Source organism: Emydura macquarii, unplaced genomic scaffold (assembly GCF_026122565.2).
Source record: "Emydura macquarii macquarii isolate MOO-44397 ecotype Brisbane River unplaced genomic scaffold, CSIRO-AGI_Emac_v2 contig_450, whole genome shotgun sequence".
In the NCBI taxonomy this organism is placed as follows: Eukaryota; Metazoa; Chordata; order Testudines; family Chelidae; genus Emydura; species Emydura macquarii.
Window position 1 is genome coordinate 10,481,696 of NW_027130587.1, and position 17,768 is coordinate 10,499,463.

At 43.6% G+C, this 17,768-nt stretch overlaps 1 protein-coding gene across 1 annotated transcript in view; it reads left to right on the forward strand.

The window, feature by feature from the left end:
• Window positions 1-16,311, forward strand: part of LRRC75A (leucine rich repeat containing 75A) — a 165,922-nt gene extending 149,611 nt beyond the window's left edge. The window contains exon 4 of the mRNA XM_067537966.1: window positions 13,933-16,311. Within this exon, the coding sequence (XP_067394067.1) occupies window positions 13,933-14,557 (625 nt within the window). The 3' untranslated portion in view covers window positions 14,558-16,311. The remainder of the gene's footprint in view (window positions 1-13,932) is intronic.
• The last annotated feature ends 1,457 nt before the right edge of the window (window positions 16,312-17,768 follow it).

Here is a 17,768-nt window from a genome sequence, read left to right on the forward strand (position 1 = left end):
TTCTTGCTGAAAATCTTCATTAATCTATAGGACTGCTTCCCCTTCATTTCATCAGCTGTTCAGCTACCCTCCAATAAAAGGTACAATGGCTCAGTGTTGGTTTAAAGAATTTGACCTCATCAACCTCTTATGTTCCCATTTGTGCTGCACTTCAGATAAAGGCCCTGAATTAAAACTGAAAGGGACTTGGTTGTCTGTTTCTTTTGATCTTAAATATCAATATTGTTATGGCATTAAGCAGATCACAGAAAGTTCTTATGTTGATTCTGTTAAAATCACCATTCTGTTTCCCCTGTGCAGCCTCTAACACCAATGGTGCTCAAGAAATTAATAAGGGTTTTACATCTATGTATATTTCAAATCATGGAGGCCACGGCCATCTCCTCTGCCTCTGTGGAAGAGTCGTCTAGATTATAATAAAGATGAAACCTTGAGGTTTCTACAGACATTCTCTAATAAATGTTATAGACTTTTTGTGCAATAAGATCTTTCTGTAGATATCCTATAAAATTCTATATTCAATTCTACTGGATGGTTCCAAACACCCACTGAAACATTTTTATTAAATTCTGTAGGACTTTTCCAGATGGGCAGGTTCTGCGAGAAGCTGGCTGCAGAGCACTGAGAAATCCAATATTGCAAGAGCTTAGATGAGTCTGCCCCAGTGATCTGGGAGATTGTGATTTCTATATAATACATTCTCCAGGGCAAAAAAACCTATTCCTGCAATATAATCACTGCTGCCCTCAAAGGAGGAGGAAAATCCTCAAGGAAGAGAGCAGGGCAATTTCTCTTCTCTTTCCATTGATATTTTCTTAGGAGAAACCATACCCATTCTCTAAGCAAAAATGATTGGTCCACGGTGATTGCCTCAAGCAGATTCTATACTGCTGATAAGAGGATGCCATGAGGTTATCCTCTGCCACCCCATCCCCAAATCCCTTTGCTATCTTCCCGCCTTTTGCTAGATCAGAGTCAAAGTCACATCCCATTCACCCTTCAAGGCCTTACCAGAGCTCGCTCGCTCTACCTCTCACCAGTCCTTTCCGTTAACTGTCCCCTTTAGGTCTGATCATGCAAGTCTCTGACTCTTGATTATGTCAACTGGAGTTGAAGGTGTCCAGGACTTCACAGAATGGGGCCCATAGTTTCCTTGTCCCACTTTAAGCGTTACATCCTGCTGAACAACATGCTCTACAATTGGCACAGCTGCCCCTATTTTGCTCTCCAACCATCCTTTGTCTCCCACTTTGAATCCACTTTTGTGGTTGCAATACCTTCTACAAAGATCTGTCTGCCTGTCTTCTGGTGGCTTTGTTTTCCCATGCGGCGCATGGAGATATCATTTCCTGAGGAGAGTCCTTCTGTTGTCCACAGTACCTCAACGATTTTCTCTGCTTCTAAAGCCCTTCATACTGAGACTTTGTAACATCTGTAAAGCAATAAGCGTTTTTTAGATGAAACCTGCCTGTGAAGAGAGCCCCCTCTCGGAAGTAGTTATTACAGGTCAGTTCAGATTTACAAAGGTGTTGGGAGGGGACATTAGAAACCACTGTAAAATTGGGCGGTGTATAAATAGGAACTTAAACCCTGCAAAATTTCAAAGCTCAGCAGGAATTTATTTGCAGAAAAACTAATATGCCATTGGTCTAGCTTCATGCAGCAGACAGAGCCATTTTGGATAAAATAGGCGCTAACAGCAATCTTTACACATGGGTATGCAGGTAAAGTCACTCGTTCATAATGCAACTGATGATCTCACAGTCAAAAATCACAGGTCTTCACCGTATCAAATACAAAGTGACCATTATATAGAGGCTGCTAGACAAAGATTGCACAATTCTGTCAGATTACCTACAAACAGGATCTTCCTAAATCCTGACCCTATTACAGTAAGTCACTGAATAAAATGTTGACTGCAACTGTCTGAAGCATTATTTCACAAAACTGTAAGAGAGTGATTTTCAACCTTTGGTCCGCAGACCCCTGGCGGTCCACAGAGTATGTTAAAGATTTCCAAAGAGAGAGACATCTCTATTTGAATTTTTTTAGGGTTCCGCAAATGGAAAAAAGGTTGAAAACCACTGCTGTAGGGCAACTGGTGAGGGCAAGATGGCTTCCACTGGAATTTTCCAAACATCCTAATAAATACAGTCAACTAGTCACCCAACCCTTGGACAGGAAAAACACAATCCTAGAAATGTAGGGCTGGAAGGTACCTCGAGATCATCTAGTCCATCCTCCCCATGCGGAGTCAGGATTAAGTATACAAACCATCCCTGACAGATGTTTGTCTAACCGATCCTAAAAACCTCCCATGATTGGGATTCCACTACCTCCCATTATCCTTACAGGTAGAAAGCTTTTACTAACATGGGAAGATTATTATCAGTTATGGGACAACACTGCTTTGTCAACAGCAGCCTGCTGAGTTCTCTTAAATATTAATAGTTTAATTCCCAAGCCTTGCTGAATAATGAATAGTAGAAAGTGCCACATCAAATTAACATCTGCCATTCTGCCCACATATGAGTTAAATTAGACCTTGTGAAGTATAGTGTGTGGATCTTGTTGAATTATCATGGAGGTGTTTGAGTATCAGCTAAATTATAAAACCATGAACAGTCACTGTGCAAGGGTCATGACTGCAGTCTAAGGGGTCCCAAAGGTACATTAATATACATGGAGTCTCACTAAAATCTCTAAATACCAGTACCTTATTAAAATGTACTTACTGAAGCTTAACACACAGTCATTTAGTAATAGCACTTATATTGCGTGATAACTCTTGCTAAAAAAAATCTTCATGAAGATTTAATATAAAACAGAAAAGAAGATTAGAAAACTATTGATTTTTTTAAAAAAAAATCATCATTCCAGTTCTCCTCCCACTAGCTAGACCTTTTCACTCAAAGATTGGTACACACATATCCCCAGCCCAGCTAAATACCTCTGAAGTTACTTTAACCAGACCTGCGGGAAAGATTTCCAAGACTTTAAGATCTTTTTAATGTTCGTTTTAAGTAGCAAGCCAAGGTTCCAGGAACAGAGTGTGTTCTAAAACACTAGTAGAGACGGCATCCAAACTGGAACCCTGCCTCTAAACACTTTTCGGCTCAAGCAACTTAGAGTATGTTTACCAAGCATAGACAAACCGGTGACTGGCCCATGTCAGCTGACTCAGGCTCATGGGACCCCAGCTGCGCGGCTGTTTCATTGCTCTGTAGACATCCAGGCTTGGCCTGGAGCCTGAGTTCTGGGACCCTCCCACCTTGGAGGATCCTAACGCCTGAACCCAGACATCCACACAGCAGTGAAACAGGCCCACGCCCGAGCCGGCTGGCACGGGCCAGTTGTGGGTGTCTAGTTGCTATGTAGACATACCCATAAATACAGATTTGAACTGGGGCTCAAAAGCCATCTCTCTATTAGTGCAGCACAGGAGCCTTGGATCCAACCTCCCACCTAACTTGGGGAGAATTTGGATCTATATCCAAAATGTCCTAGTTCACGTGTATTTCTAATTAGTTTGTTACATACACACACACATCATTTTTATGCACACACATTTAATGCTGGTGAGAGATGAACCTCCCTGAGAACAAAATCTTCTATTTATCCACAGAATGGGTGCAGCAAAGGCAACGGGCATGTAAGGCTGCCCCACCAACCTGACCTAGAGGGACTACCTGTGAGGGTTGAAGGGGCAACACATTCTCCTTCAGTCTCTGCCAAGACTGCCAAAGGGGAGGCTGCCAGTTACCCTGGTGGCTATAGTGACATGGATGCCCCCGCATTAGGAACTGGGTGACAACTGCCAGCTTGCCTCAGCCAGTCCAGAGATGCCCGACAGTAATGACTTTCAGCAACTGCCAGCCTGTGCTGGATTCATCCCGATTGCTCAAAGGTGAAGGGCTCTGTATCCTGTTACCCAGGTGGGCTCCCAAACGCAGATGGCTGCTGTCAGTGCTGAAAGTCTCAGGACACCTCTCACTTCAAAGCAAAGGATTCAAGTGTATGTTGCTTAGAGAAGATAGTTGCATTCTAGCTGACCTGTGAGCAGTAGGCAGATGGAGATATGGGCATTAATACCTTCCCCTCTCTATGGCTAGATCGGTATGCACATATCCAGAAGTATCCATGCTTTAACAAGCACCTTCTCATTTCAGCTATATCTCCTACACCCATTTTCCTCCCTCTTGTGGCTCAGATATTAAATGGTGCTTACTGCGTTCTTGAACTAAGCCATTAGTAAAGCATGCTTCATTAAAACTGCTCGTAGAAATTGTTTTGCTAAACTGCACCCAGGAATAATCTTATCCAGGGAAGCCAAATGTGTTAGTCCAAAAATAATTTAAACAGCAGCCTTTTTTTAGTCTCACTCCATTGATCTGACCTCCTGCAGGGACCTTTGATCCCAGTCTGCTGCATATAATAAGTTGTCCACTTAAAAGATCTAAAATTTGTAAAATGCCTCAAACCCTATTTGTCTATCATGGGAGAATGGGCCTAAATTGTCTGTTTAAACCTTGAAGGGCTGTGTAGTCTGGTTACTAGTAAAGCACAAGTCTCTTTAGCACATGGTAAAAATATATAGCAAAAGCAGAGCTATTGATGCAGCTGTTACATCAGACTTAGTTTCTTCTATTCAGCACACAGTTTTCCCGCTGGTAGAATGCATGAAACCAGTACAGAGGCTTCGGCAACCTGTTGTACCAACTCCCCTCACCTGCTGTGCTTGTCTTTCTGCTGGATTGCCAAGGGGAGCCTACAGAAAGATGCTGCTTCTTAACCCAGAAATCCCAGGGTGCATTCAAAGATGCACAAGTGTAGAGTCATGCAAAGTGCTACTGATTTGGTTTACAGTCACTAGATGGGCCTGTATAGAGCCCATCTCCATTACGCTGTGGCTGTGGTAAAGAGGCAGAAGCCACACCGATTGAAGCAGGGAAAGGGGATGGTTTATAAGAAGCCTCCTTTGTCTAGCCATCTGGTCTATTGCTGGTTTTTCGTTGGGCTGCTTTAATATGAACAGGATGCAGAATTCACTCCTGTCACCTGCAGAGCAATCGCTGTTGACAACCAAGTGGAACTTGTGTTGTTATGGTCCCTGGGTTGCCAGGAGCCATAATACTGGCTATGGCCCCCACCAGCCCCCATATCTTTAGTATTACATTTGAGTCGAGCCTGAGGTGGTTGTTAATGACTTCTCTGGGCCTCATTTTACCCAGCGGTAACTACATCAATTATTCTAATATCAGACAAATGGAGTCTATTTAAGGTCATCTTCTGAAGTGCAAAATGAAGGTATTCTGCCTTCCTTTGAAGAATTGGGGGGAAGGGCCATGTTTGAGAGAGGATAAGGAAATAAACAAGCCACTAGTTTGTTCAGTTAGGCCAATTTCTTAGCAGGTTCCTTAGCTCCAATCCTGCAAGCCCTCTACTGCGATCTCCCTTTCAACTTCCATCTTGTGGTGCATGGGAGAAGCATACTTTGTTGCCAGTCATAATGGAGCAATGGCAAACCAGAAAGGGGATGATTGTTCAGAACATTTCCTCTGAGGATTTCAAAGCACTTTGAATTATCATCATCCTGAAAGATAGAGAAGCTATTTTACCTCCTTATTTGCAGATAGGAAACTGAAGTGGAGATGGACTTGCCCAAGGTCACACAGTGCCCTAGTGGCAGAACTGGAGGCAGAATCCAGGGTCAAGCTTTTCCAGCAGTGATTAGTGACTTTTGGGGGGGCTCAACTGGGGAAACATGTGAAGGGGACCTGACTTTCAGAAGGTGGCAACTCAGCAAGTTAGGCCCCCCAAAATCAATACTCACTTGTGAATATTGGCCTAGACATGGGAATGCAGGGTGCTTTGCTCCAGTCAGACAACACCACCACTCCAATCTGAATGCAACAGAACCTGCTTCTAATTCCTGGGGAAATGCAGGGAAGCTGGGGAATTAAACAGCAACTTTTTTTTTGGCTACCATAAATCAGGTCTATAAGACTAAGACTCATTTGAAAATAGACAAAGGGATGCTGGTACAGTACATGGTCATTAGATCTCAGGGAAGCCAATGCCCTAAGCAGTTTGTGTGCCAGGGAATGTTTGCCTCTTGCCTGGCACTGAAATGAGCCACAAGCAGCCCTGGAGCCTTGATCAGTTTTGAGTATGTCTACACTGCAGTGAGACACTGCATCCAGAGAGGAGACAGCATGTTGGCCACTGGATTCCCCTAACCTTTTCCCATCAATAGATACTGGTGTCTTTTCAGTTCCTATTTGCCCCTTTCCCTACCCAGCCATAAGGCCCATGAAATAACCATGTTATGAACATCTCTGTGTGGACAGAATTTGTAACTGCGTTAGGGAGCAATGCTTTAGCCTAGGTAACTAACAATTACTTTTTATTCTGTCCATACAGGAAAGGGGGAAAAAAAGTTTAAACTTTCAGTGTAGAGCGGACAGGTCTTTAACATCCTGGTTTGCTTGAGGTACTATTGAATGATGCCTCATGGGGCCTCATCTTAGTGCTGTGTCTTACCCTAACATTTTGTCTGGCCAGGCTACTGACAGCTGTTTCTGCACAATGATGTTTCCCCTTCCCTAAATTCATCCCCGTCTTACACAATTGCGTCCCTCCTCCATAGCCAGGCCGATGCTTCCTCCTCTGGCTAACCGATGCTGCAAGAGGAGCCTTTTGAAAAGCATTTCAGTTTTCAAGCTGAATTTAGTTCTTATTCTGTTCCCAGATCCTGGAATTACTGGTCAGATTCAACCCGCATTGGTGCTATCTCCCAGCCCACCCAGTTTTAAAGGAAATTTGAAGCATTGAAAGTATGGTGTTAAGAATTTAACACCTCATCACCACCACCACCGGGCTTCCCCTTATTTAACTAGATTTCCCCGACATCCACACTTTCAAAAATCATGTGAAAAAGAGACTTTTATATGGCGTTTAAAGACAGGCTTAAGTTTCTTATTTTCTCCTCCTCCGTTTCCCACTAGAGATTCAGAAAGTGCTGCAGGATGTCTAGAGAGAGAGACTTCAGAGGCCAAGAGAAGCCTTTATGATAAATCTCCCAGGGCCATTTGAAACCAGATGCCTGAACTTTTTGACCCAGCAGTAATGAGTAGGTGGCGTGGGCAGGAGATGCTGCCTGCATGCCTCTGAATTTCACTGAACTGATTCAGTTAGACTTGGATATCCACATTCAACTCTATTATCTACTCAGCTAAGCAGGGTTGGGTCAATGTAGTTGTAGGAGGGAAGCTTCCAAAAGTAAATCTATGGGGCTGATGATTCCAGATCAGTGTGTGGCACTTGGGGCACCTTTTCTGTGCGTCCATTTTTCCATCTGTAAAATAGGGATGACGACCCTTGCCCGCACCGGAGCGGTGTTGTGAGAGCCCAGAGTAGGCCTTTGTGCCCAGCTAACCCTTCAGGTCTGTCTTTGAGGAAAGTTACAAATGTAAAGAAGAATCACTGCTTTCATTGTTTTACTAAAAGTATACTTTTAATCAGTATAAACCGAACACAAGCATCTGCAGCTCGAAAGTGGAGAAGGACCTGAAATTTCTTCCTCTCCTACATTTTGTAAAAGGAATCAGTTAAGTTTGGGGTGTATCCAAAATATTCACCCAGAATTCTTAGCCTTCCCTTATGCGTTTAGTACAGGAATAGTAACTATACTCTCCCCCTTCTCCTGACTTACCCCATGGGACAGGAATTTGAATAGAGAGGTGGCAACATTTGTTTAGGAGCCCTGGGCAATCATACATAGGCCAGTTTAGAAACTAATTTACATATGGGAAATTGAAGCACAGAGGGTAAGTGACTTGTCAAAGGTTGTATGACAAGTCAGTGGCAGAGGTAAGAATAGAGCCTGCCAGGACTGTGCTTTAGCTACTAGACCACACTCGCCCCTTTCTAAACAGGTCATGTGCATACTTGGTTTTCCTCTCATGGCAACATACAAGATGAAATTACTCAGACTTTAAGGTTGTGATCATCTAGTCTGACCTCCTGCACATTGTAGGTCCACAGAACCTCAACCACCCATGCCTGCAGTAGGCCCATCACCTCTGTCTGAGTTCCTCACGTCCTCAAATCATGGTTTAAAGACTTAAAGTTAGAAAGAATCCACCTTTACACTGGTTTAAACCTACAAGTGACCAATGCCCCATGCTGCAGAGGAAGGTAAAATACCCCCAGGGTCTCTGCCAATCTGACCAAGGGGAAAATTCCTTCCTGACCCCAAATATGGTGAGCAGTTGGACCCTGAACATGTGGGCAAGACCCACCAGCCAGACACCCGAGAAAGAATTCTTTGTAGTAACTCAGAGCCCTCTCCATCTAGTGTCCCATCACCAACCACTGGAGAAATTTGCTGCTAGCAGTCACAGCTTGGCTACATGCCATTGTAGGTAGTTTCCTCATACCATCCCCTTCCTAGACTGCTCAAGGTCAGTGTTGAAGCCAGTTAGGTTTCTAGCCCCCACTGCTCTGTTTCGATGTTTTAACTCCTGTTGACTTCAGTGAGAACAAAGTTAGACAACGGCTGAGTTGAACCAATAAAGATTCAACTTCATGAGTCCAGGGAGGCTAGATATGCAAAACCTGAGAATAGGTCACCAAAACCAGCACATCTGGATAATCAAGCTTTAGAAATCAGTGTGTGCAACTAACTGATTGTATTAGTCTATTTTTAGCAGCTCACACGGTGGAGCATAGGCTCTATAGTCTAGATCAGGGGATAGTCAATAGGCAGACTGCAGGCCAAATCTGGACCCGCCAGACGCTTTTGAATGGACCCTGAAATCTTTTTATTTCTATATATAATTTTCTCTGGAGTCTGGACCTTAACTATACTTGACCATGAAATCTGGACCTTGACAAAAAATAATGTACTACCCCGGTCTAGACGTTGGCCATGTGATGCATTTACAGGGAAGGTTTTGATTTCCTAGGGAGGTCTTAAGTTTCACAGGCAAGCCTGGGTGAGGTTCTGTTGTTTAGTTCACAGTGTGACATACAAACATACGCTCTTGGAGCAGATCAGTTGAATTGGCCCACACAGATCCATAAAGGGACTGGTGAGCCACAAATGAAAAATGTTTTAGTTCTCCTGTGCTGGCAGCCGTGCCCCTAGCGAGCACTCTTATAGGCAATGACTAATTTAACAGCCAGGTAATAAGAGGCTAGCAGCTTGTTTCCACTGCATAAATTTCCTTTGTTACTGAAATCTCAGCTGACTGTGCAGCCTGGAAATATCCCGGTCAGAAAGGAGTGAGAGCCGGGTCTCCACTCAAGAAGGGCAACGGCTGGCGAGCAGGAAGCCTGAGGGTGGGTACCCTTGATGGACCACTGAGGGGGAATACAGGTGCAGTTGCCCTGAAATGTGACAGCCTCCACCACATGGAAGTATTTCTGTGGGCCACTGAGGCACGCTGTGCAGGACAGCGAGCCGATAAGTAAGTCTCACGCTACAAGAGATAGGTTATGGAGTGGCCTTGACATGGTTTGTTACAAACATGCACACGCTGTTACTCCAAATATGGATCTGCTGTTGAATCAGCTGCATTGCCAATTGAATCAGCTACCTTCATACCTTGAATCAAAATTACAACCTACTGACTCAGATATATCTCTCACTAAACCCCAGCCCTATTAAGTTTCTGCCCTGACTTGTTAAAGCTGATAGTCCATTTCACTAAGTGTTCTAAGAACAGAGTGCAATCACTAAACGTGATAATCAAATCATGGACTGAAATCCTCAGGCTTGAACAAAACAGATCAGCTTTGTGAGAATTGCTTTCTATATGGCAAACAAGTGCTTAATTCTAGCGGACAGATTGTCTCATAAGATCACCAGTGTGAGCAGAACAGTAACCCTAAGTTATTGCAAATAAATATTGCACAGGCTGTCTCCATAAGAGATCCAGAGGGGTAGCCGTGTTAGTCTGTATACAGCAAAAACAATGAGAGTTCTGTGGCACTTTAAATACTATTTACTATACCCAGCACCTTTCTTCAGAGGATCTCAAAGTCCTCCTGACACATACTACTCCTAGTGATGGAAGCAGCATTAAAACCTGGACAGTTAGAGCAGGAGACTGGTAATGGGACCTGTCAATATATACATTTCTAATGTGCCCATCAGCGGAGCAGATGAAGATACTGAACCTTTCACCTCTGGGGTGCTAGTGTGAATCCTGGTTGGATCTGTATTGACCTTCTCATGACTGTGTGAGTGGTTCATGTGAAGCAAGTTTGATAGTTTCAGGCAAGTTCCCACTTCAAAAGGTGTCCCAAATGACAAAGTAGCATAATTAGCAGTCAGACAAGCCAAAATTAGGATGGGACATAGAGACTGCACTGCCCTCTCTTAGAGGTATTCACTTCACACCGGTGATGAGGTTAACAGGCAACATTGTGGGCAGCTTATACTTGGGCTGACAGGAGAGTTCAACCATCCATCACCCTTCTGAGAGCAATTAAAATCCACACTTTAAAAAGTAGCTCAACAGACACAAACACCCCATTACAAGAGAGCAATAGACTCAAGCAGGTGAGCATGTCTCTCCTGTGGCAGCAGCCCCCAAAGAACAAGTCCTAGTACTGATGCAACCAACTGAAGTTTGCCTGGGGCTCAGGTGATAGGCACGGTGTTTTAAAAGCAGTAGGTTCTGGATTCTAAACCCACATCACAGGTGGGCAATAGCAATAACCGATGGCTGTAGTGTACAAAACCAGTATGGGTGAGCAGCAAATTGACATCAAAAATGGTGACAAGGAAGGTAAAGTTAGAGGGAAGTTAAAAGGATAAATAAGAGAATAAACAAAGTGTGCCGCACACGAGAGAGAAATCTGTCATTTGATACCTTTCATGTGCATCAAACTCACTAAAAAGAGCCCTCAGGTAACCTCTGCGCCCTTAAGAAGGAATGTATTATTACAAAGATGCTATTCGTGTACAGCATGGTCTGGATAAATCCTCTCCAGCGGGCTGTACTTTTCCTCTCATCAGAATTTAGTTGTAGGTACAGCCTTTTCATTCCATTCTTTGCAATGACACACATTCTCAAGTGCTTTCCATAAGGAGATGGGAAAGGTGCTACCAGTCAGCTTTTCATTGTCTGGAGTGCAAGTTATTGATCATTATCATGCTCCTTCTGCTTACCTTGTCAGAGAAAAGAGTCAAAGCAAAAACACTTAAATACTTAGACGTTTGCAGTGGTGTGTCTGCCATGAGTGGGTTGCAGTCTTTTACCATTACAGCCCATTGTGTGTGTCATCAGCAGTCAAATGCCTTCTCTTTCTTGTGATAAAGACTCAGCTGAGGAGAAGTAGCACAACACAAACCTTTTAGTTACAGGTTGCAGACTGCCATCCTGCCTCCATGCTGCATTTTCGTTTTACAACATTATCCTTCCCCAGACAGTGTGCGTGGGTGTGCAAACATCACCATGCTAATCATCACTTAAATGACTAAGTGATGTCATGAATGGCAAACAGTGCGATGTATTAGTTTCACACCACCTAAGTGCACCACTATTCTCTATCGGCATCTGTTATGTTCTAGCAAACAGCCTAGTGTGTGTCTGGGCTGCTCAAGTGAGTCAGCTTATTCTTCCATGCTGCAGTCTACAGAGAGGTTGAGCCCTGACACCGCTGAAGCTATCAGAGAGTCTCCTTTAACTTAAGCAGCAGAAGCCTTTTTAGAGTTGAGTAGCAAGTCCTTGGTTCTTCCCCCCTTCTCCCCATGGTTCCTGTTGGTGATATAGCCACGGGGGACGACAGCGGCAGAACAAAGGTGGCAGAGGGCATCTGCATCAGAAACTGAACCGTACAAGTAGCAACATCAAGATCTGAGCTAGTGGGGTATAACCTTTTTTGGCTGCCCCTGGCTTAGGAACATCTGCTCGCTATGGGGCTTTGCATCTCCTTGAGCAATAATGCCAGACTTCTGGCGATAAAAGCTCTTATACCATTTCTTCCCTTTCTGTAGCTTGGATTCCTTGGGCTCCCTATTCCCAAAAGCCCTGGTCATTCACAGTTGTTGTGGAACAAAGCATTGAAAAATGGCTAACACCTATTCTGAGTACACCAAAGAGCAGAGAGCTAACTCCTTATTCTCACTGATGAGCAGTTATTCACTGAACTAGTCGCTGTTGACTTCAACGGAATAGCTTGTGTAAGTTTTCAACACACTCCCCATGGGAGTGTATGGCCAGCCTTATGCTGAAGTTGTGCTGTGTGCACATTGCTTGGAAAATAACCCCAGCAAATAACAACAGGTGGCGAAAAGCCGGTAATCCCCATTGCCTGCAGATGATCCTTAGCTGTAAATTCCAGCTTTCATTCTTGCTCTCCTTGTAGTCCAGGGCTGTCAGGCATCCATCTAGGAGTAAGAAACAGACCAGAAAAGAAGGATTGCAATATCACTATTTTGCCCCTTCAGATCTCATTCAGGAACCTTCATTAATGCCATGTGACTGGTCTTAGTCCTAATTAAGCTGTTTGTAATTAACACACTGCTAGGAGCCAGGCCTTAAAGGTCAGGTCCAGTCAAGGGAGCTGCTAATCAAATCCTTGTGTGAAGCAGCCCATGGTTTTCAGCAGTGCAGTAACGACTTCTATCTCTGGGGGAGTCCCAAACTGCTCAGATCTGGCTCTTCATTAAAGTAAGGAATTGTGCAACACTGCAGACAAGTCGAGAACAGATGAAACCAGCTGGTTTATAGCATGCAGCCATAACCCCTTTAGTGGACAAGACATTGTGCTTATGGCGTGCGTGCGCGTGCACACACACTTTAGAACACTCACACTGAGGTCACTGACAGCTTTTAAGTCTGGAGTGACTACCACTGTTAGTGGTTTAGCCCCACAAGGGGAGGAGGTGTGCTAGCTAGGCAAATACTTGAGCTTTGCAATTGTTCCATTTCACCTGGCCAGAAGGACAGCAATGCAAACGGGCAAGTGCCTAGAAATAGGTATCTGTAATAGGTGGGTGTCAACAGCAGCATCGACCAGAAGAACAAAAAGAGCATTGGGAGTAAGAAAATCCCAAATTCTAATCCTGGCTCTGGCACTGATTTTCTAAATAGCCTTGGGCAGTCACTTTGATTTTGTGCTGCAGTTTCCCCATCCCTAAAACAGGGATAATAATACTGAGCTACTTCAAAAGGGGAGTTCTTATAAGCCTCCACAAGGGAATCATGAGACTAATTTATTTATCTAAGGTTTTTCTATAGTTCTCATCACCACAGCATCCAAGTGAAAGCTTAATAGTAGGTATTATTCATAAATCATGGGAAGTACTAAATTTGAGTCAGGACATCTGCCTTCTAGGTCTGCCTCCACCAGGCATTTGCTCAGCATTTGCTATCACGTCAGTTCTGGACCTCAGTTTCCCCACCTGCAAAATAGACAGAGCAAAACTTACTCTCTTCTGCAAAGTGCTTTGGCATGTACAGATAAGTGCCAAGCATTAGTATTGTCACTCAAGTGAGAATTCCTATTTTTCTCCTCAAATGCATCATAGTCAAGTCATTTTCCATTTTTGTAATTTTAAAAGCAGTTGAATGTTCAGCTCTATGACCTTGTAAGGGACTCCCAGAAGAAATCTTCCATATGTTTGTTGCTGCCTCCTGTTTCAATTACAATCTTTGAATACGTTGGTTTTGGCTGCCTTCCATCTGCAAGCCTGGACTGTTTTTCCTCACACACATAATAGGACTAAAAAATCCAGGCCTTGACGGAGACTTGACAGAGTGGTTGTCATCCACTTGCCATCAGGGACGTGTCCTGTTTGAATGAGTCACTGCACTGTCCCTCACAAAGCTGCTAGCAAACAGGGAGTGATGCTTATTAGCAAAATGAAGAGTGCCCATGTTAACCATTCCTGTCTGTCGTTTTGTTTCTCTGCAGTTTGAAAGCTATCCTGATGGGGAAGCCTCAGGACAACACTGTAGATCTGTCTGGCATCCCTCTGACACTGAAGGACTTGGATCGTATCATCTCATACCTCCAGCACAGCTCGGAGCACATTGGCAATGTGGAGCTGTGTTTCACAGAACTGACTGATGAGATGTTCCTTCAGCTTCTGCCCATCCTCAGCTCCCTGCCTCACCTCACCACTCTCTCCCTGAACGGGAATAGACTCACCAAAGCAATCCTTCGGGACCTGACAGAAATGCTGAAGGACCCTAAGAAGTTCTCCAACGTGACGTGGATTGATCTGGGCAACAACGTGGATATCTTTTCCTTGCCCCAGCCCTTTTTAGTCAGCCTAAAGAAACGATGTCCCAAGCAAGGCAACTTGCCAACCATTCTAGAGTTCGGGGAGGGCCAGTTGAGCGACTTGGAAAGCCAAGATGGCCTGGCAGAGAGTCAAGAGGACCTGTGCTCAGCCGACGAAGATAGAAACCAACCTGACAAGATCAACAATGCAGTCACCAGTCAGCCACTGACAGACAGAACAATTGAGGTTGGGACGCTGACAAATAAATGCAACTCTGAGCAGGAAGCTGCTAGTGTGATAGCTCAGACATGATGTTCAGCTGTGGACCATTTGGCTGGGTACTTTGAAAAGAGACACTTTAAAACTGATACCTCACCTATGAAGGTTCTTAGTAAGTGTTGATTTTACATGTTCAGGTGTCTATACAATCAATGCTTTGAGACTTTAGACTGTTGCCTCATCAATTTCCTCTCATCATATGAATGTCAACCTATTTCTTTTCATAGAGAACATACAAATGTGATCAAGGTGTATACATATATTTTATAAAGCTGGCCATATATTTTTAAACATTAGTGATGAGCTAAGCTTTTTCTCTCTCTCTCAAGAAACTATATAGCCGAAGTATTGTAATGCCAGTTCCTTAAACAGCACAAAGAAAACAGCAAACAGAATTTGCAGGAGAGGTCTTTGTTTTGTGAAGAGATCTTTAATACTGAATCTAGCAAAATTTTGATTTTAACATTTTCTGTCTTGTACATGATGGGCAAATAGCTGCCACCCTAAGGGGCTCTTGCAGAAACCTATTCCCATTCTGAATTTAAACCACACTGAAGACTAGCATACATGGTCACTGACAAAAAAAAACTGGGGAATATTTCACTGCACCAACCAGTAAGGATGAAATTCACCACCTGCGCAGAGGGTCAGCACAAGGAGTATGTGCCCCATAAGACCTGTTTTAAGTGGCACATAGGTCTTGGGCTGGGCATATGTACGGGGTGAATTTCCACCGCAAATTCTTGCTCCTTACCACCACCACCATTTGGAATCTAGAAAGGCTGTCTCACTCTCTGGTCTGACAGAAGTTGGATCAGCAAGCTGTCTGGAAATAACTCCATTGCTTTCAGGGAATTCACTTGGAGTTTACATCACTATAACTGAAAGCAGAATTTGGGACCATCTGCAAAGTTTAAATTTGGGGGTTTGGTTTAGGCCCATCTCTAATACATGTAAAAGGGAAAGAGCTGTTACTAATAAATATTTATTATAATACTGCATGTTTATAGAAGAAAAAATGAACAAAAGTTTTCCTTGGGAAATTTTTTTATACACTGCCATTCCAGGGTAGGCAGGCACAAGCCAACTGAAGAACCTTAAGGCCTCTACAAGTCTTTTATTACTTGACTCTGTCCTTACTCCAGTGACCAGAAGTGCTTTGTTTCTAACATTTCTATAAGAGAAACAGTTTTGAATTTTTGAAGCAAATGAAGATAGGACTTGCACTGCTGGCTTTGAACCTGGATCCTGACTTCCCCAAAGTTCAGGGGGATTTGGAGCTGGAATTTGCAGTGAGACCCATCTTTCTATAGCATTTCACTACACTTAAAGGACCAAACCTGAGTTCCTGGCATGAAATACGGCCATTTGGCTTTCTGTTTCGGTCCTGTTCTTTGAATAGCTTTACATTATCATCATCTTCCTGGTTCAGGCATGAGTGACAACTCTTTTGGCTTCTTTTTCTACAGGTACAAATGCATTCAGAATTTCCAAACTTCCCTTTGGCTCTAGCCACATAACATTGCTGCACTCCAAGTCTGCACACCCTTTCCAGAGGGGATTTTAACACTTGTTTCCCCTCCCCGTGCAAGAAGATACCTTAGAAGAGATTCTGCTACTCATTTAAATACATTTGGCAAAACTCATTATGATTTGCATGTATCTAACGTTGTTTTTCTAACTGCTAATTCTTTTCACCAGGCATAAAAAACTTTGCAGTGAATAAACATTTCTGTTTGCAATAAAGTAGTTATGCATAATCAAAATAAATGACCGTGTTTAATAGATATCTTGTCTTAAGTTTGCATTTATACAGACTTCACACCACAGTTCACAGCAGCAAAGCCCAGAATATCTGCTTTGCTGGAAATCTGTCCACTTTAAAAATATAGGGGCAAGAGATTTATAAATGCATATAAAACAATACTACAATAATTTGCCATTAAATATATGGTAGGCACATACCTCACTTAAACAATAGTACTTCAGAGCTAATTCTGCACTGACACACTGGGTTCACCCTCTTGTAAATCTACTGACACCTTTGTTAAGAGCAAAATTGGATCCTTAGCACTGTATGTCCATTGGCAAAGCACCACATGTAGTTTAAACAGCTGTAAATGAGACTACTTGGCTGCAACATAGAGAAGCACATTGACCATGACTGGAATTGCATCTGCTTACATCACAGTCATGTGTAATCCACGAGACCACCTGCCCAAACAGGGGAAGGCTTCATCAAGCATTAACTAATACTGAACCAACCCACTGGCCCCCAATGCTGGCGAGACCCTTCCTTGTGAAACTAGCTGATGGTGGGCGGAACCACTCAGTGTTAAATGTGTGCAGCATTCTATGCCCTAGAGAAAGAGCTGTACGAAGAACAAGCAATTTCTGTCACTCCCGTGAAGACATGGCTTCCACAACTGGCAAGGTTTTTATTTATAGCATGAAAGGAAGAGAAAGCAGTGCCATTAACAAGAAGTGCTAAACTCCACTGGCATGATTTCAGAGGTGCTCAGAACCCACGACCACATGGCCCTTATGTCTCTCGACCCCACCAGTAATGTTTTTCCTCTGTCATTTTTGTCAAGCATGTTTGAGCAGTCACTTGGCCTGTTCTGATTCTACAGAATGGAAGCTTTCATTCTAAAAGAATAAATATGTTTCTAAACATCAACTGAGTATAAACTGGTACAAAACCAACTTGCAGGCAGCAACCAACTGCAGAACTTGCAGGCAGCCTGGGAAATGTGAACTGCCCATTCAACCTTCTGAGTTAACTCTGCACCATAACGCTAATGGTGTAAGAACCACATTTTCAGGGCATTTAATTTATACCATGGGTATGTCTACACGTGGAGCTGGGGTGCGAGTCCCAGCTCAAGGAGATGAGGCTCAAGCCTTGTGAATGAGGGGGAAGCGATAGATGTGGTAGTATGAAACGCCTTACTAAAGTCAAGATATGTCTCACATGACTGTCTCATAAACAAACTAGGGCAATATAACCTAGCTGGAGCTACTATAAGGAGGGCGCATAACTGGTTGGAAAACCGTTCCCAGAGAGTAGTTATCAGTGATTCATGGTCAAGCTGGAAGAGCATACTGAGTGGGGTCCCACAGGGATCAGTTCTGGGTTGGGTTCTGTTCAATATCTTCATCAGTGATTTAGACAATGGCATAGAGAGTACACTTATAAAGTTTGCAGATGATACCAAGCTGGGAGGTGTTACAAGTGCTTTGG